We start from the raw sequence: 20339 nt of genomic DNA on the forward strand, positions 1-20339 counted from the left end.
AGCACTGATCCCCAACTCACCCTCTTCTCAATAGTGTTCCAAGGTAGTCGCCAGCCACTCTGCATCACCTTGGGGAGATGATGACAAGTTTACATCGACTGCCAAACATGCAGTATCAGGTGATGAGGACCCTTTTGGTTCACCATTCTCAACGACGAAAGACAATTTTAGAAGTGGTGACAACTCTCCTTGGCCTCAAGATGCCTTTGGATCATCAGGGTTTGGCTCTGATGAAGGATTTGGAGATTCTACTGCATTTTCCCAACATGACCCATTTAGTGGATCTTCTGAACCTGCTGATCCTTTTGGTGGGGATTATGACCCCTTTAAGGACCAGGGTTTTAAGGATGCAGACAAATTTTCATGGGAAGATGAACCAGACCCTTTTAATGCATTGCCTGACACTTCTGGTGTAAGTGCTTCTGACAACACTCTTGATAATGCAGCATTTAACAAGACTGATCCTTTTGGTTTCAGTATTAATGATGATGATACCAATGCTAATGTGTCCACAGAGTTTTCCAGGAAAGATACACACACATTTTCTGTTAGCAACAAAGATCCTTTTGATTCAAACCAGAATAGCCGATCAAAATCTGTCATTGGGGATCCATTTGCCTATCAAACAAGAGAAACAATTCCCACGCGATCTAAAACATCTCTTGGTAACCCACGAGATGTTGACTTTGATTTTGATCCATTTTCATCATCAAAAGTAACAAAAGCAGAGAAGAACAAGTGGAAGAGTAATGAGGACCTATTAAATGAAAGTTTTAACCTAGGTGATGGATGGGGTAACAACAGTGGAACTCTTGCCAATACATCCAGTACCTTCTGTGATAGCTTCAGCAACAAACAACTAAATAAAGCCATACACCAGCAACCGCAGCTGGTGACAGAAGATGAACAACTGGCTTGGGCAGCTCAAGAGAGTATAAAAATGGAGGAGTTTCGGAAACGGCAGGAAGAACAAGAGCGTGTTGAACTTGAGTTAGCACTCTCACTCTCTCGTTCGTTAACCCATTCTCCAGCCAAGCCTCACTCCTCACGATCACCATCAACAGGCCTCTAAGCAAGGGACAGGAAAGTCAGTTGTACATATGTCTAAAACTATTATAATAAGAAATTGTTATGATATTAATGTTGAAATTTAGTGTAGTATAGTTGTTTCCTTGTTTAAAAAAAAGTTCTGTAGTTATGCAAATTATTGCTTCTTTGTTACCTAAATTTATCTGATTTGGCTAGCTTAAATGTATTGAAATGCAACGTATGCACAACTTGCAAGAGGTAATGTTCTCTATCTGCATTTCTTACTTTAATAGATAAAATGATATGTTTAATAACTACAGAAAAAATAATAAGGTCAAAAGGAGGGTGACCAAGATTTGTTTTAACATTATGAATCAAATAGCTATTCAATCTCTCAGCTTTCACCTAAATGATGATCTTGGTAATCATTGTTTGCCATTGCACACATGTAATTATAGTTCAGAGATTTGTTTTATAAAATGGAAATGGCCAGCCAGTGTTTTTGACCATTGTGAGTACAGCAGTAATATTTTACAGGAAAAAAAAATGTACTGGATTTATTTCCTGCCATAGTGACCTCTCAGTTTGTGTTTATATCAGAAAAAAAGTAGCAATTATGGTATATTGGAAGCCCTGTGCAGTTAAATATGGTCAATATAAATTCAGTAAAATGTTGATTAGTGTTGGAATGCCATTACCAGGTATAGTAGGGCTCGTGCCAGTGATAGTCAAACACAAACTTGTAACAGACCATTCCCAGTCTCTCCAAAGGATCAAGTCTGGATTCAGGTTTTTATATATTTTTGTAATTGTGTTATTAAGTTCATGACATTGTAAATATTTTCAATTTTTATTCTCAGAGATCAGGATTTGGTTGTTACTCATTAGTATTTATAGAATTATTTAGATATTCATGTCACAGAAATGTGCATATTAAAAGATTTTCACATCACCAAAAATGTGCTCATGTTGAATTTTATTGTGTGTTTGCATGTGTAATATGATCTATTTTAAAAAAGAATGATTTCTTTCATTTCATGTTCTGAATGGATAAATTAATACCTTTGTGTATTGATGTTATTCTATTTGTGATTCTGTGAATTGTATACAAATTTATTATATATATATATATATATTTCTGCAGTATTGCAATAATATTGTATTACTACAGGAAATGTTATTATTATTTACTTTGGTTATCTAATAACAGTAAGGAAATATTTAAATATTTTTTAATGTAGCAGACATGGACAAGACATAATTGAAGCATCATGTGAACACCTAAATTAAGCATGAAGGTGACTGAAATGTTCCTGTACAACCTTCCTGCTTATGTCTTCCAAGAAATACCCTCTCATTCCTCATGGCCCTCCACTTCATTTCTTTGGGTCATGGTCCACTACCTCGATCCTAATGACAGATTTTTCTGTCCCAGCCTCATTGGCAACTAGAGGTTTGCACGTGCCAACCATGTGGGAGAACAGGTGAGCAGCATAATTGATAATTGACATGAGGTACAGGGGGCTTGGCTGGCCAGTATCTTTCAATTCTTTAGACTTCCAAATCTCACTGCTGGGGTTGCTTTTTAAGATATTAAATATATCTGGTTTATTTCAGGGATTTACCATTCTAAATTTCTTTTTAGGAAAACATATAGGACTTAAGAATTGAAAAGAAATATTTCCATACAAGTTGAAAAGGCATGAGCTTGTGTTATTGGAATTTATGAAGCATGTTATAACATAATTAGGGTCGTATGGTACTTGTGGTTTACCATCGTCTTCCACAATCCCAAAGTGAAAGTGGGTTCTAATCTGCTTTGCAAGTTGCATGTAAGCACTCAAGACTGGGATTACAGTATAATACTTGTGCGTTTATTATTTGCTGTTAAACAAGCTCATAAATTTCCACTTATTCTTTCATGGTATTTTAGCAACACTGGCAGTAATTTTTCATGTTCTCATGTCCAGCAGTCACGTGTTTAGTGAAAGTATCACCCGTCCTATTTGTTTCAAGGGAATGCTACATTACTGTCCATGAATGCATTTTGTTGAAGGCTCTGGCATTGTAAAAATATTGCTTTGAGACAAGAATATAATGAGCCTGAGATACTTTGTATTGTGGCATAAAATGAAACTTAGGGTAATTTTTTCACTACACCTGGTATTTTTTTGGTGTTGCCTCATTATTATTAGTTCACAATAACAACCAGGGGACTTGTTAATTCACAAAGACTGGACCATTAGAAGATTAAAATTTTCAATACATGCCTTTTTGATAAAAATTTGATTTATACAAATTCTGCATGTTATAGTAAATGATTGGTAAAATGTAGTGACACAATAAAAAGTTGTTAAAATGTGATTGCATTGATAAACAATGTATGTATGATGTAAAATGCCTTACTGGTTCCAGGAAGTTGTGTTGTAGATGAATTTTGTGGTGTATAAAGTGAGGTGTCCAAGTGTATCTGGAATCTCTTTCTCATGTTTCTTTGTATATGTATCTGTGAAATACTCGTGCACCGAGGTAGTGTACCACTAAGCTAGTGTAAAAAGGCATAGAGATGTATATTAGTGGATATCTAGCTCTCCCTGCCCTTGTCACCCATTCTCCCTTTCCCTTCTCTCCCTCAAGTTGTTATTTAAAATGCATTTTTATGAAGAATGTAGAGAGAGATTTGTTGTTAGGTCCAAGACAGTTCTAGTAGGAAGCACATAGATTAGGAAGTGGTCTGTGGTGGAGAGTGCTCAGGTTGTGGTTTGATTTATTTTTTTTTATTATTATTGCATGTATTGTTTAAATTAAAAAATTAGAATATCTTCAGTAACTACATGATCAAATGTTTTTCAGTGCTTTTCAGGGCTTCAGATTATATCGTTACAAAGAGAATATAAAAAGTTTTGGCAGTCCTATTATTCGTTAAATTATACTAATTTTAAATTATCTTGAAAGTATTACAGTAATATCATTATAAACTATAAAATGAATAAGATCAGTGTTAATCTTTTCTCCTTGGATTTGGCAGACATAACAATTACAAGAAAGCATCAGGCACTAAAGGCTTATGTATGTGATCCAGTAGCTACTGTACACTTCAGAAAAATAAAATTATTCACTGGTTTTATATACATTGCAGAAATAAAATGCCATTGTCAAAACAGGAATGCTCTACTGTACATTATCAAAGTCATATTAATTATTGCTTAAGGTGTTGATATTGTTTGTCAAAAACAAATAACAGACTATAAATTCTAATTTTCTTCTGGCCAGAATGTCTAAAACTAGCTATTAAATTGTCAAGAAATATAATGTGTTCTGTTCATCCTACTTAATGGCTGGCTAGAGGCTCAGGCTGGAAACATTAAGAATTTTGACAAGGAATAGTATTATTATTTTTACTGTCAGAAAGCTTTAGGACAATATTTATCTTTCCTGTGGCACTAAATTTAATTAAGTCTCTCTCATACATATGCTTTTGTATTTTTTAATTTAATATTTTGAGGGAATTTTTCAGTGGTGTGTGCTGAATGGCTGGCAGTATATTGCCTTATATGTTCATGTCAGTATTAGTGAGAAACTACTTGGCCAGAAAAAATGAAGCATAGGTAAGATGGATGTGTATTGGCATCAGTCGTGTTGGATGGCTTTTTTTTTTTATACATATATATACAGGCACTCCTCACTTAACGGCCTACTTGTTTAAGACCGCTCGGACTTATGACCAGCTCTTCGACCAGTTGGTATACTGTATGCAGTACAATACTGTATAAACATTTAAAAATATGCCAAAAATTTTATAAATGGTGCAAAGGTGACATTAAAACAGTATCTAAAGATGGTTGACACAACCCCACTATCAGTACAGTATGCTTGAAATATCGGTAAGGGGCAGCTCCTCGCTTATTCACCAGTTGACCTAGTCATAGGAACGGAACTCGGTCATTAAGTGAGGAGTGCCTATATACATATATATGCCATACTGGAATCAGAAATCCTTAATACAATCTCTCTCTACCTGTATTTTAATTTTTTTTGTTAAAGTGGTTTCCCACTTAACATCGATCAGTGTTTATGACACTTTCATCCAAGCATGTCAGTATTACATCATCAGTATCAAGGGTTGCTGGTGGTGGTAGGTAAATGGCAGGAGTGAGATACGATATCTGTTTATTTTGTATGCAATTATATAGTTTATTTTTTGAATATAAATTAAATTTGAATTAATAAATAGGATAATTAAATGATATTTGTGCATTTTTAGAAAGGGGGGATACATTTAAATCTTCATTTGTTGTTATAGATTATCTGTTGTCAGATTCTCAATAAATTTAAATAAAGCTTTTTGAGAAAAAGTTCAGTATAACTTGCATTGAAAAAAGAAAAAGATTTTGGGTGCTGAATCTGCTTATTTCTACTATGCTGTATCTGTCAAACTTAATGGTTTAAAAAGCCTGCCCAAGTTTGCATACTCTCATGGTAAATTTTTGGGCTGTTGAAACCATAATTCCTGTCTAATAAATTGCTGGGCAAAGTTTTGTTAGATTACATCCAAAATAATTTGTTGAAAGCTGCTTTATTTTACCTTTGTTGATTAAGCCTTAATAAAGATGCTTCCAGACTATTTAGCATCTTACCAGAAGATATCAGAAACACTGCTAGGACAAGTCTAGAAGTCTTCAAAAGGAAACTGGACAAGTATCTTCACTAGGCGTGAGCAACCAGGCTGTGATGGATATGTAGGTCAGTGGATCACCAGCAGTAACATCCTGGTTGACCAACCATGCACCAGACAAGCCTGGCCCAAGGTCAGGCTCTGGGAGTAGAGAAAAAAAAAACTTGGAACTCATCCTAGGTATATCAAAAGGTATACACTCATTTATGAGTTCATTTTTCTGGTAAAATAATATTGATATAGATTTTATTAATATTTAAATATTATTTACACAATTCTTAGCCCTTGTGGCTTAGCGCTTCTTTTTGATTATAATAATAATACACAATTCTTGGTTCTTTAAATTTTAAGTTACATGATTAAAATAAAATAACCAGGAACTAGATAATTAAATGCATAGACTGTAAACCTGAGTATAGAGCCTGGCCCAGTGGCTTCCCCTCAGCTTCAGAAGAGTTTGTTTTATGAAAATTGGCTTTTATATTATGTCCCATTTCTCTCAGTAATATCAAATGTGCAAGGTACATTACCATATGTGATTGGTAGTGTAATTAAGTGTTGATGGCCTGACAGCATAGTAAACTGCCATGGTTCTGGAACAAATTTGCATAGAGGGACATCTGTACATTAATCTCAAGTCTTATGAAAACAAAGATTAGCTTATTTTGCACATCCTTTTAAAGAAAAATGAAACAAATTGTCTTTTGGCATCATGGAACATTAAAAGTTCTCCACACAGCATTCTCTTATTAATAACAGCATCAATCTGTCTCTTCAAACCCAGTTCATATAATGTTTGCTTTTCCCTTCAGTGGGAACTTTCCATCCTTCCTTTCTCAGAGACTGTTTCTTATTTTAGTCACTGTTTAACCTAGCTGGATTATATATACAGCACATGTTGACAAATTGTTTTGCATACTTGTATATGGCATCTTTATTTTCAGTGCCACATTTTTGTATCTATGCTCATTTTATTTGTTTTTTCTTTTAGTTAAAGAACTGTTAAGTCGATCCATGATCTAGTCCTACCTTTCCCTGCCCTGATTGCATTTTGCATCTTTTATATGCCACTTTTCTAATAAGCATTCTCTGGGCTGTAGCTCTGAATGATCCTTTTGGCATATCACTTTTCATAACTACTATTATTACAAAGCAACACTTTTTTTTTTTTTTTTTAATTCACTCGTATTTCAGAAGTTTCCATGTTCTGTTTTGAGTGAGAATGAGTCTGCGAGTGTTTTTTCTTTTCTCAATTAATTTAATGTCTATAATCAGCAAATGCTAATCAAAGTCTGAATGTCAATGCCTACCACAACTTCAGTGCTTTGTTCACTTAACCACCATGGCCAAGAGGGTGCTCTTATTTTGGCATAGAGTTGAGCATATGGCAGTACCTTTGAGAAATATAATTTATAAAAAAAAAAAAATCAAAGTACTTCTCACAGCAAGATGGTCACATTCATCTCTGCATGGTTTAAGAGTGAAATTCACTGTTTAACTGAAACTAACCTTCCCATATATGACCACCACTATTTTTTTTTTCCTTGTCATATTCGGCACTTCTTTCCCTCAAAAGTTAACCACCCGTTTGCTGTGTGGCACTCAGTGACTCATACCAGTTTAGCACATTCTAGTAATGTACTGAACACTTTGCTATGCTTATTCTGAACTTTAAAAGTATTATACCATCATTAATGTAATTTTTTTTTTTAAGGCAGGCGACTGTTGCCCCAACTTTTAATAATTGTCTTGTACAGTTCATGCTTCTCTAATTGCTCTCTCTACCCTACATTTCCTCATCCCTTCCTGAGTTTTGAATGATCTTTGTAGTTGCTTTGGGAAGTTGATGCATCTTATAAACAGAGAGGTTCCCAAGCCAGCATAGCTTGTGTGATTATACTCCATAAAATCATACTCGATACCTTTCAGGTAATTTCCTATCATTCCATGTCTTGCACACATTATGCCTTTGTGGTTTCCCTATCCCAGTATGCCACAGTCAGATTTCTTGGCTTCTTCTTTGATTGTTAGATGTAATGTAGGCACCTTTCAAAGAAGCTGTGTCTAGGCAGACTGAACTTGGATGAAAAATTTTGACCAATATCTACAAACATTTTCAGTGTTTAATTTTCTGACATACAAGATAAGTATTAAAATGGTAATATTTGTGTATTTTGTAGTTATTTTAAATTTTTAGCATTTTTATAGCAAAACCAGCAAGTGCTGTATTCTTGAATGCTGACAATAAACCAGGTTCAACCTCAAATTGTGTGGAAATTATTTTATGGAGCATTAAATTTAATATAGTCTGGTAATAAACTTTTTTCTGCAGGCAAACAGTATTTTTTCCTGATTTTCAAAGGCTAGCTATATTTTTAAGTGATGTAGGAGCTCAGTACTCAGCTAACCTTAAGACAAACATGCTACCTCATTGGATTTACTGGTCTATTGTTTTCAATGGCTCAACTGGACAACTGCAGCTTAGCAAAAAAAAAAAAAAATAGATTCAGCACTTCATGATCCATTTAAAGAATTTATTGGTTAACGTTTGACTAAAAAATGTCCAAATTGTTTAAGAGGTACATTTTCTTTGATTCCAGACTAGTTTAACATGGGAAAAATATTAAAGCCCTGATTTATGTACACAGTCTTAGATAAGCTTTTTTTTTTTTTTTGATGTATCCCCCCCTCCCCTCCCAGTTTTTTAAAGTTTCTTACCAGATAATGTAAACTGATATAGTATTTAAAGAATTGATGTGTTTATTATACATTGATACACTAAACCTGATTCACTGCAAGAAGTGGAGATGGCTTGATCCTCTGTTCACTAAGTGGGAGACATGCACTACCTAATTAATTTCAATATATCAGCCTTAGTTATATTTCTTAGATTTAAGTCGCATTCTTTGTATTGTATTATTGAAAAATACATGTCCGTTGTAGCCTCACAGATGTGGTTTTGAGAGTTGCAGGTAATGACAACGAGTTTCCTTGAATGATCAGTGACTTGTCTGTATTGTGACTGGTGATATATGCATCTGCTCAAAATTCCATGGGGTGCATTCATGGGCACACATGAATAAAATATTCCAAATTGTGTTCAAATTGAATCTCTGTTGTTGATAAGTCAGAGTATTTATGCTTATGTACATTAGCAATCATTGTGACTGCAAATTAAATTTGTTAATGGAGATAAGTAATTAAAGTTCCAACACTGAATTGGAATAAAATGTAAGGCATGGTCTAATCTTGGTACAAAAGAATTAGTGCCACTTGTTTTTGCACTTAAGTGATTACTTAATACAAACTAAAACACAAACCACTTTTCCTTACATTTACAGCACAAAATTTGTCCCTTCTCATAACCAATAATTAGATGATTTTAAGAGTGCCTAACTTCTTATTTACAATAACCCTTATGTAAGGTTGTCTAGTTATTTACTCGACACTTTCCACATTTTTATTCTGAAGACTTCTTTATTTCTCTGGCTTGTTTGTGGTTCTGTTTTGCTTTGTCTCTTTGTATTGGCCCCAACTCATGAGTATGTATTGTTACAAGATGTCTTTAGTCTCCTGTAACATTGAAAGATTTAATTTGAGCCTAACCCTTGTGATTTAGTGCTTTTTGATAATTAATTTGAGCCTAAAATCCTATCCTTATTTCAAGGACCAATATGACAAACCTTTACATTTTCCAAGTTTCTTGTATACATGAGGTGTCTTCATTAAGACACTACATATATCAGTGTTGGTTTTACATAGTGTACACTATCCTGAATGATGTTAATACTTCTGAAGAATATTAATACATTTGCTAACTGCATATGCTGCTGTAATTATCCTGTTTGTATACCTCAACTGCTGCTCCTTCCCAGTTGCAGGAACTTTTTCCTTAGCTGGTATGTTGCCACTGGTTTTCATTTTCCTCCCCATCATTACCTTGCATTTGTTAGGGTTAAATTTTAGTACATGTGTGTCAGACCATTCTTGTAATTCTTTAGTGTCTTGTAGCTTCATACTAATTGTCTATTTTTCCCATTATTTGTGTTAAGAACTTAGTTTGAGTATATTATCTTATTGTTTATAAATGTTGATAAAGATTGTCTTTATAGGTAGGTTAACATGCATGAAAAAACAGTATGGTACAACAGCTGATCCTGGCATGTCTTATAATTTTTTTTTTTTTTTATCAAAGCCTTCTGGCCCTCTAGTACTGGAATCCAACCACCTTTTATTTTGGCTGGTCAGCACTGTATGACCCCTTTTGGATTTAGCACTTAATTATAATACTGTATTTTGGGTTCTAATTCTCTTGTAATGGGACTGGATTTTTCTACCTTTTCTTGCTTTAAAGACTATGTATGCTCTTCAGGCTGCTGCTGCTGCTGCTCCTTGTTAAATGGGCGTGTCAGTAGTTTGGTGATCTTTGTCTATCACCTTTAATATTGGTACATATTATGTTAAAAAAAAATTAAATTGTCAGTTAACTGTTGTTGCCAGTAACATTGAATCTGTGGCTTCTAACTTAAGCTCTTTTCTTCAGTCCCTGGGTTAGAATCCGTCTCCATTACCTCTTTAGCCTCGCTTGTTTAGCTTCCTCCATTCTACCTAGTCACTAATCATTGTTCCAGCCTTTCATACAATATTGTAGTCTACCATCTCGCACCTAGGAGTTTTTTGCAGAATTCCTCGACTACTTGAATGTAATTATGATATGCATAATGTGTGTGTGTGTGTGTGTGTTATATGTTTGTTTGTTGAGAAAGAAGGAAGTATGTAAGGGAGTACATGATCGGGCAAGTGTGAGCGAGACTAGAGTATAATAAATTCTTGAAATTTGCAGCTTTTACATTCCATGATTTCAACTACATGCATTATTTTCACATGAATTTCCCACCAAAAAACTAGGGTATTCATAGGTCTTTCACAATGCCAGGAGTCAAAACTTAGATATAAGGATTTGTCAATATAATTAACAAATGTTAAGACAAAAGTATACCGGTGTATTTTATATATGTTTTATAAAAGATCAAGTTTAACCATAACAAGACATGGGTGCTGTACTGTAAAGAAAATGTCCTTTTACTGTATACCGGTAAACAGGTATTTAAAAGTTTGGCATTTAAAATGACCTGTAGGAACGTATACCCCATTTATAATGAGGGCTTTCTCCATTAGTGTCTTGCAGTTTTGTGTTAGTGATTTTAGCATGTATAACTTGCTGTATCAATGCATAGATCCCATTCTAGTGGTCTTACACTATTTGTGAAGAAATATTTTCCAATTTCCTGTTGTTATTTGCAGTTGTAGCCTCTTTTTCTCCATTTTGATGGTGCTAGGAGATCTTTATTTATTCTCATTTATCCTTTTATTATATGTGATCATAAGGCTTTTCCTCTTACCTGCCAGAAAATCAAGTTTTCGGGGTTTCAGGTCTTCAGAATATTTCTTTACGGTGGGATTCATATTGTAACTTATGTTTTATCTACAGTTTTCTTTAAGTGAGGGTATTACACTACAGTTGCATATTTATATTTTGGTCTGACATTGGTAAAAAAAAAAAAAAAAAAAAAAAAACACAATATAAATGCTAATTTTTTGCAGTATAGGAGTTTCTCACTATTCCAGTTATGTGGCTTTCTGGTGATAAATGCTTTTTTTTTTATGATTAACTTCCTCTTTCCACCCCTCCATTCTGAAGATGCTTTTGAAAAAAACTATACAGATGTTTTACTAATGCCAGTCCTGCTGGAAGTCATATCCTGAGCAAAATGTCAGTGTGTAAGAAATGCCAGACCTGGAAGTTTTAAAGGTATCTGTGCATTCATTCTGTATAACCCTATGGGTTTAGCACTCCCCCATGATTATAATGTGCATTCATTGTATTTAACGTCATTAAAACTCCAGTGCTACCAAGTGTCCAAAAATCTAAAGTCTTGATGCAATATACTAATGATTTCTCCCATTTTCATTATATAAACTGAAACCTCAGTATTGCAAATTAAACAGAAGCTTAGTAGCAGCCCCATTAAATTCTATCCATTGATCAAATTATCTACGTCTTGTAGGCCTCTTCAAGGGGGGCTCCTTGGCGTGGTGAAGAGGATCTTGGTCTGAGGAATTAGACCTGTCGGTCTACTTCCTCAGACCGAACCTAATACCCCCCAGTCCCCCGTTCCCTATCCCATCCTCCCCTTTTTCCTTTCCTCCTCCTCCTCCCCACCCCTCCCTTTTGCCCTTCCTTTTTGGCCTTTTTTTTTTTTTTTTTTTTTTTTTTTTTTTTTTTTTCCCCCACAGGCACGCTAGTTCCTAGGTAGGGGAAAGGGTACCGGGGTCCATCCCATTCCGTTGAGGTTCTTGGCGGTGGCGTAGTTTGCCGTGGAATCGGGATTGCCTGGGGATGTCCTGATCCCTCTCCGGTATCCCGGAGGGTGGCTTTGGGTGTCTCTCGGGCGACGGGTGTATCTCTGGAAGCCACCTTTCGGATTCCGGGGGTGGTGGCCGAAGGAGGTATGCTTTGTGGCGGATTTCCGGCCGCCCTCTCTTTTGTCCACCGAGGTAGCTCGGCAGATGTGAGGTTGCTATCCCGGATTGCCGGTTTACTGGCATGATGGGTAGGGTATGGCACGGGTTCCATGCTGCATCTGCGCTACTTGCGGTGCTGAGGTCCTCTTGGGCGCGGAGGGAGATTTCTGGCCCTTTCATTCCTCCTAGGAACTATCCCTCCCCGGTCCCCCCTTTTTTTATTCTTTATTTTTATTTTCTTTCTTTTTTTTTTCTTAAAAACAAAAAGAAAGAAGTAACCTAACCATGGCAGCCCTAGTCCATGAACCTGCTACCCCCGGGCCCCTTCTTGATACCGCACCCCGTTCTGACCCCGCCTCGTCTTTGGACCACTCTTCGGACACTCCTCATGCCTCTGTACCTCTTGCCGGTGCTGTTTCCTCACCCGCTTCAGGTACTGAGGCCTCGACTGACTCCTTCGATTTATCTGACCTTCGCTCTCCTCTGTCTATGCTTCCGGCCTCTCCCTCTACGGTGCGGCAATTTTCGAATCGCCGGCCCGTTCCACGTCGGACCAACTCTGGTCCCACGCCTAAACGACAACGACAATTACCTGCTGATGATACTTCTCCACCTTCTCGTTCTTCTCAGAAAAGATCGACACGTCCTTCACTACCTTTCCACGCTCAGTTTCAGACTGCACAGTGGACTAAATTCTTCACTTTACGACCGACTTCCTCTACTGCCTATCTTTCTGACCACAGTATTGGCAAGGCACTCCTACGCCATGTTGGTAAAGATATTTCTTTTCATGCTCTTAAGAGCGGTACGAGCATCGTCACCGTACAGAATGCTACCCAGGCTCATGAGCTTTCTCGTCTTTCCCATATCGATACTGTTCCTGTAACTATTGAAAAGCATCATTCCCTCAATTCTTGTAGGGGTACCATCATTCTGCCCCATACCATAGTTCAACAAAATTTCCAGACATGTGGCACTGACATTCTTGAACAGCTGGAACTCCAAGATCTCCCAATCCTCAAGGTAGACACTTACGTTCTTCCTGCCCGCGGGCGGAGACGATACCCTAGCAATGTGGCTCGTTTAACTTTTGACAGCCGTGAACTCCCATCCTCAGTTTATGTAGCAGGACATCGGTTACAAGTTCGAAAGGTGATCCCTACACCGCAACAGTGTAGAAATTGCTGGCGATTTGGCCATCCAGCGAAATATTGCAGATCTATCTCCGAATGCCCAGTCTGTGGTGCCGATGACCATTCTAATACGTCTTGCAATCGACCTCCCTCTTGCCTTAATTGTCATGAGGCTCACCCTTCGTACTCTCGCCGTTGTCAAGTCTACTTAAATGAGCGGGAAATCCGTTACCTCAAAGAGGCAGAAGGTCTCCCTTATGCCATGGCAGTTTCTCATCTCCGCCTCCAAGGGAGACTACCTCGTGTTTCTTATTCCCGTGTTTCAAAACGTCCCCCCACTTCTGGTATCCCATCTTCTGCACCCACCTCTGTGGTTACCTCTCCCATAGTCACTCCTGTAGCTAATTCTTTTGCTGTCCTCGGCTCAGATGTCCCTACTTCAACGTCTCAGTTTGATCTTGCTTCTTCGTGTTCTCTCTCACAAGCCTCAGTAGCGACGAGATCTCGTATGACACCTCCTCCCAATCGTCCCTCTACTTCTCAAAAGTCAAAAAAAAAGGTCCGTTAACACCTCCTACCCATCTTCCACCTCCTCATTTTCCCTTCCCTGTCTCTGTACCTGGTTCTCCCCCTTTCACTGGCTCTGTTACAAGTGTAGAGGTTCACCCTCTTCCTCGTACTGTACCTTCCTCCCCTGTTCCCTCCCAAGTTTCTTCCTCTTCGGCCACCTCCCAGGTTTGTGCCTCTTCTGTCCCCTTCCACGCTTCTCCAGTTCCCTCCACCCTTCCGTCCCCCCCTACCTGGGTACAGTCCATTACAGTTCCAATCTTTACTCATCCTCCCCCTACCATTTCCAATATTGTCTCCCATACGACATCTCTGAATTCTGAAACACTTGAAGCAATCTCTGAATATATTGCAGAGACCAAACCATCAATGGACACTGATCCACCCTCCGCTCCTTCTCTCTCCTGTACTCCATCTGCGCAACTCCTTTCTTCACAGAGCACCGTTCCTTCGCTGCTTGAACGTTTTCCACTGCCTCCGCATGTGGACTTTTCTAACCCCTCTAGTCCGTAGGAACCCTTACCTGCGGATTTCAGGTATCTTTATCATGGCCTATTTACAGTGGAATATACGAGGCCTCGGGTAATCGGGGTGAGCTTCAGATGTTACTCTCCCAGTTTTCCCCTGTTGGTGTTTACTTACAGGAACCAAAATTACACTCTGCTGTTATCTCTCCCATCTCAGGCTATAATTTATTGTATTCTTCAGATCCTTTTCCTGATGGGACCTTTAATGAAAGTGCCCTTCTTCTACGCACTGATATTCCGTACCATCAGTTCGTACTTCGCTGCATTACACAGCAGCCCATATCCACTTGCATAGGTGGTATACGCTCTGTTCTTTATATCTCTCCTTCTCGGGCATTATCTATTCCGGATATTGCCTTTCTTGTTTCGTCATTACCACCACCGATTCTGTTACTTGGTGATTTTAATGCCCACCATTTCCTCTGGGGGGTCTCACTGTGATTCCCGTGGCATTCAGTTAGAGGCTTTTCTTGCCACCCACCCCCTCCATGTTTTAAATACAGATACTCACACCCATTTTGATCCTCGGACTCTCGCACACTCTTGCATCGATCTCTCAGTCTGCTCTTCCTCCACCGCATTAGACTTCACTTGGTCTGTTCTTTCGGACTTACATGACAGCGATCATTTCCCAATCATTCTTACTTCCCCTTCATATTCACCACCTCTTCGCATCCCACGCTGGCAATTTGATCAGGCAAATTGGAACCTTTACTCACACCTAACTGTTTTTAGAGAGGTTCCTTCTTCGTCCTCCATCGATGAGCTTTTACACCTCTTCTCGTCCTCCGTTTTAACCTCAGCTTCTCATTCTATACCCCAAACTTCGGGCAGGCATTCTCAGAAATGCATGCCTTGGTGGTCTCCTGCTTGTGCTCGTGCAGTACGTTTGAAACGCGCTGCATGAGGCAGGTACTGGTACAGTAGAACCACAGAGAGACTTCTTGAATTTAAGCAGAAGCGTGCGATCGCTCGCCGTGTCATCCGTGACGCTAAACGCACTTGCTGGCGAGATTGTCTCCACCATCACCTCTGCTTCCTCTATGAGTGCAGTCTGGAAAAAAGTACGAAAACTGAGTGGTAAATATTCTCCTGACCCGGCTCCTGTTCTGCGGGTTGCCGGTGTTGATATAGCAAACCCACTAGATGTTGCCAATGAAATTGGCAATCATCTGGTCCGTATTTCTCAGGGGCTCCATCTATGCCCCTCATTTCTTTCCTCAAAGTCTGCCAGTGAGTTAGCACCCTTGGACTTTTCTTCTCTCAGAGAAGAACAGTATAATGTGCCTTTTACACTTCAAGAACTGGAGGCAACACTCTCAGCTTGCCGATCATCGGCAGCTGGGCCCGACGACATTCATATTCGTATGCTACAACATTTACATCAATCAGCCCTTGCAGTCCTATTACGCCTTTACAATCTTATTTGGTCACAAGGAGTTCTTCCACAGCTGTGGAAATCCGCCATTGTTCTCCCTTTCCGCAAACCAGGTACTACGGGACATGAAACCTCCCACTATCGTCCCATTGCTCTTACCAGTGCAGTTTGCAAAGTGATGGAACGTCTAGTAAATAGACGTTTAGTGTGGTATTTAGAGACACACAACAGTCTCTCCACTCGTCAATATGGCTTTCGTAAGGGACGTTCTACCATAGACCCCTTACTACGCTTGGATACGTATGTTCGTAATGCCTTTGCGAATAACCACTGTGTCATCATTTGTGGTTGTCTCAGACTCCCTTAGTGCTTTACAGGCTATACAGAAATTTGATACACCTCACCCCTTAGTCTTCCGTATCCAACTTTGGCTACACCGCATCTTTACCAAGCATAAAGATATTGTTTTTTGTTGGGTCCCTGGTCATGTTGACGTACAGGGCAATGAACAGGCAGACACTGCTGCATGGTCAGCAGTACATGACCTACCAGTTTCATGTAGAGGTATTCCATTTACGGACTATTTTGCTGCAATATCTTCCCAACTTCACACCCGTTGGCAACAACGTTGGTCTACTATGCTCGGCAACAAACTTCAATCTATTAAACCGAGTATAGGTTACTGGCCGTCTTCTTATCACCAGTGTCGAGGTTGGGAGACTACTCTCTCCCGTCTTCGCATTGGCCATACTCGTCTTACTCATGGATATCTCATGGAGAGGCGCCCTGCTCCTCTCTGTGAGAATTGCCAAGTTCCATTATCAGTCAGCCACATTCTGTTGGACTGCCCACTTTATCAACGAGCACACAGAATTTACCTCCGTTGTCGTCTTCGCTCTGCTGCTCTCTCTTTACCTTCCCTTCTCGCTGATGGACCCACCTTTCATCCAGACTCTCTCGTTGACTTTTTGACAACAACTGACTTACTTCACAAATTCTGATACCTTCAGCCCTTTCTACTTCAATCTCTTGCTACCCCCTACCCCCGTACTATCCCCTGCCCCGCTGTTTTCTGTAACCTACTGATCATCCCTCCTCCCTTCTGCCATCCAATACCCTCGCTTCCTTCCCTACCCTGCAGCGCTGTATAGCCCTTGTGGCTTAGCGCTTCTTTTTGATTATAATAATAATACGTCTTGTAGGGCTTTACAGTCATTTTGAGTTTTCTGTTTTGTATATGATTTTCTTTCACCCATTGTAATTGGTTTTTATTTTTCCTGTAGTATTCTGATTTACCCTTTACAGGGGGTAATTGTAAACTTATTTTTCAGTCAGTTTTGTGAATGCTGTCTTCGTTCATTTTGTTCCTATGCAATTTGTGAGATTTCTAAAACAGCACTCATTAATATGCAATCCTGAATGAACCAGACATTTAGCATTTTTTTTTAAATATCATAATTGATCTGTTGTAGACTAGTTAAATATGCTAGAATTTGATGATCTTTTGAAAAGCATACTATTTGATAGTAAGTTTTGCTCTTCAGTCATTTTTGCTCTGGAAATAAGGGACAGCAGAAAGAATTAATGGTGATTCTTAAAGTTGTCACCAGAGAACCACATAAATGATCACTGTTACAACTTGGTGAGTGACTGAATTGTATAGAAATGGACAGTTCATACTTTTGCTACCAAGACATGACGTGCTTAATCAGCTGGAGTGACACAGCATTCACAGTTCCATCATATTTTATTTATTTACTTTATAATTTGTGTAGATTCGTGTTTCACACACTCTTAGCATATCTTGTAAACAAAAAAATCTTTGGTTAAAACTATGCATTTGTTTTATTTTCATTTTGCTTTTCAGTAGGTGAAGCATTATAACCACTGTTCATGTGACCAATTTGCAGTGAATTTTTCATACAGAAATATGAACGGCTACTTTTTTAATGTACAGTTTAGCAGAGTTGATATACAGTACAATACTATATTCATGAGTGACTACAAACTACAAACAATCATGTTTATTTTGCCTTGCCAATTAGGTACCACCACAACCCTGTTTCAAGCTCCCAGGCCTGGCCTTCTCTTACCACTGGAGGGCTTGTTATGCTTGTGACCACTGCTTTTCTTTTATTCCACTGCAAACTGTTGGTTGTAAGTTGTCTATGTGAATTGTAGTAACAATGACACAACTCCTCAGTGATCTGAATGATGTATATACTCTGCTCCAGTGGTGATAAGAATTGGTGCCTGAGTGTGTTGCCTTTATCTCACTGTCTGTATTTATTTATTTATTTTTTTTTTTTTGAGCCTGTATATAAAGTACTTTTGTGTTCTCATCATGCTTCTTTATGAAATGAAGATGTTTATCAGATAATGATTGGTAAACACACTTTTACTTATTTTTCAATCTAGTTTTTATAAACAAGTAAGATTTAAGGGGGATTTTTTCTTGCATTTTAAGTTGTCAGTTTAATTAATATAGTTGGCATTACTTTCCCCACCAACTATGGATATTCCCCATTTACTACCACAAGGAGGGAAGCCTTGGATGCTCCCATCTATCAGTCGTGTTGTTCAGTGTCACCGTCATGTTATCTCAATGTAAATAATGCTTAATAAACGAACACGTTCACTGAAGATTAGAGTTATTTACCTTTTAGTTTTCTATATTGATCTCCTAGGAATCTGAGCAGATTGCCTTCAGATCTAATGATAATACCCACCAACCTGTTATCTCATGAATGTGCAGTTTAGTATTATGTGAAATTAACAATAGACTCGTGGTTTTTAACATTGCATACAGTGCTGTATTACCCTTGTAGGTTTAGCGCTTAGTTATGATTGTCATAATAATAACATTGCTTAAGTGTTGGATTATTGTTTGTGGAATGTGCCTCCTAAATCTTTCGTGTGAGATGCGAGGCATATTATGTAAGATAACCTATTTATGGTGTTAAAGCACATACAAAGTTTGAGAAAGTGAACATATGGAGTTTTAATTTTCTAACAAATTGAAGCAAAAGGTAATTAAGTCAAATATCAGAGGCTGCTACAGTGAAAAGCTATTTCTTAAGACATGGTACTTGCCCCCATTTCTCACACTCGTATCCAACACACAATCATAATACTACCACTCTTGCAGATAAAAATTTGTGAGTGGCATAAACCAGGTCTTTCGTTGCTCTTGTGCGTATGTATTGGACACGTATGACTTGCTCATGGATACCACATGGAGAAACGACTGGCACCACCCTCAGGTTGTATATATGTTGGTAGAATTATGGACAATATGTAAAGTAAAAGGACACAAGTGCAACTAATGTGACATTTTATTGTGGCAACGTTTCGCTCTCCAGGAGCTTTGTCAAGCCGTTACAAATAATACATAGACACAGAGGGTATATATAGGCTTAGAGTGAGCTGTAATACTAATGGTAGTAGTGATATAAGTTGTAGTAGTAATACAATATGGTACAACAATTAACTTGCACATGAGTAAAAGGATATAAAAGCTATTATTAACCTATTTTTATGCTACCCAAGTAATAGCTTTTATATCCTTTTACTCCTGTGCAGGTTAATTGTTCTACCATATTGTATTACTACTACAATTTATATCACTACTACTACCACTAGTATTACGACTCGGGTTGCTTTATCTGTTCAACATATCTTGATATTGTTCTTTCAGAGTGCAAGCAGGATCCACTCCTGAGGAAAACAGCCCCAGCATACTCGATACCTTGATGAAAGTTCTACCTTTGATGCCGATTCAGACTTCTTAACAAACTAACCTACTGCAACAACTTTGATTTCAGCCTCCACTGATACCTAATTTTACACACCTCTGCTCTTACTCTGTCTTAGCACATTCCTTCCCACAGTGCTACATTACCCTTACAGGTGTAGCACTTAATAGTGGATTGTTATTACTGTATAAGCTATTAATTTCAGATAAAGCACTAAGCCAGTAGGGGTCGTACAGCACCTGGGGACTGGGAGATAAGGTTTTATCTGAGGAAATGGAGGGTAGCTTCACTCTTTTGATGAGTCCTTTAGCATCAAAGTACCTCCCATAAAGGTGACCAGTTCTTCAGTCCTGATGCTGGGTTACCTAAGAGTTGTTTGTACCTAGTAGGAGTCTTTCTGGGAGAAGTGCTACCACCTCCTTGGTGCTTGCTTTACTAAATATCCACCTCTTCAAGGGGGGCTCCTTGGCGTGGTGAAGAGGCTCTTGGTCTGAGGAATTAGACCTATCGGTCTTCTTCCTCAGACCGAACCTAATTACCCCCCAATCTCCCCTCCCCTATCCCATCCTCCCCATCCTCCCCTTTTTCCTTTCCTCCTCCTCCTCCCCACTCCTCCCTTTTGCCCTTCCTCTTTTTGTCCTTTGGGATTTCTCCCACAGGCACGCTAGTTCCTAGGTAGAGGAAAGGACACCGGGGTCGATCCCATTCCGTTGAGGTTTCTTGGCGGTGGCGTAGTTTGCCGTGGAATCT

The 20339-nt window shown here is 38.5% G+C and overlaps 1 protein-coding gene across 6 annotated transcripts in view; it reads left to right on the top strand.

The window, feature by feature from the left end:
- Eps-15 (Epidermal growth factor receptor pathway substrate clone 15) overlaps positions 1 to 18477 on the top strand; it is a 109376-nt gene extending 90899 nt beyond the window's left edge. For 4 of the 6 annotated variants that reach the window (XM_053793405.2, XM_053793406.2, XM_070100044.1 and 1 more), the window contains one exon: positions 35 to 18477. In XM_053793405.2, the coding sequence (XP_053649380.2) occupies positions 35 to 1072 (1038 nt within the window). In that variant the 3' untranslated portion in view covers positions 1073 to 18477. Of the gene's footprint in view, positions 1 to 2 lie in introns of all 6 variants that reach the window. The other 2 variants (XM_053793410.2, XM_053793409.2) reach the window with 2 other exon arrangements.
- The last annotated feature ends 1862 nt before the right edge of the window (positions 18478 to 20339 follow it).

The sequence above is a fragment of the Cherax quadricarinatus genome, chromosome 71 (assembly GCF_038502225.1).
Source record: "Cherax quadricarinatus isolate ZL_2023a chromosome 71, ASM3850222v1, whole genome shotgun sequence".
Taxonomy (NCBI): Eukaryota; Metazoa; Arthropoda; class Malacostraca; order Decapoda; family Parastacidae; genus Cherax; species Cherax quadricarinatus.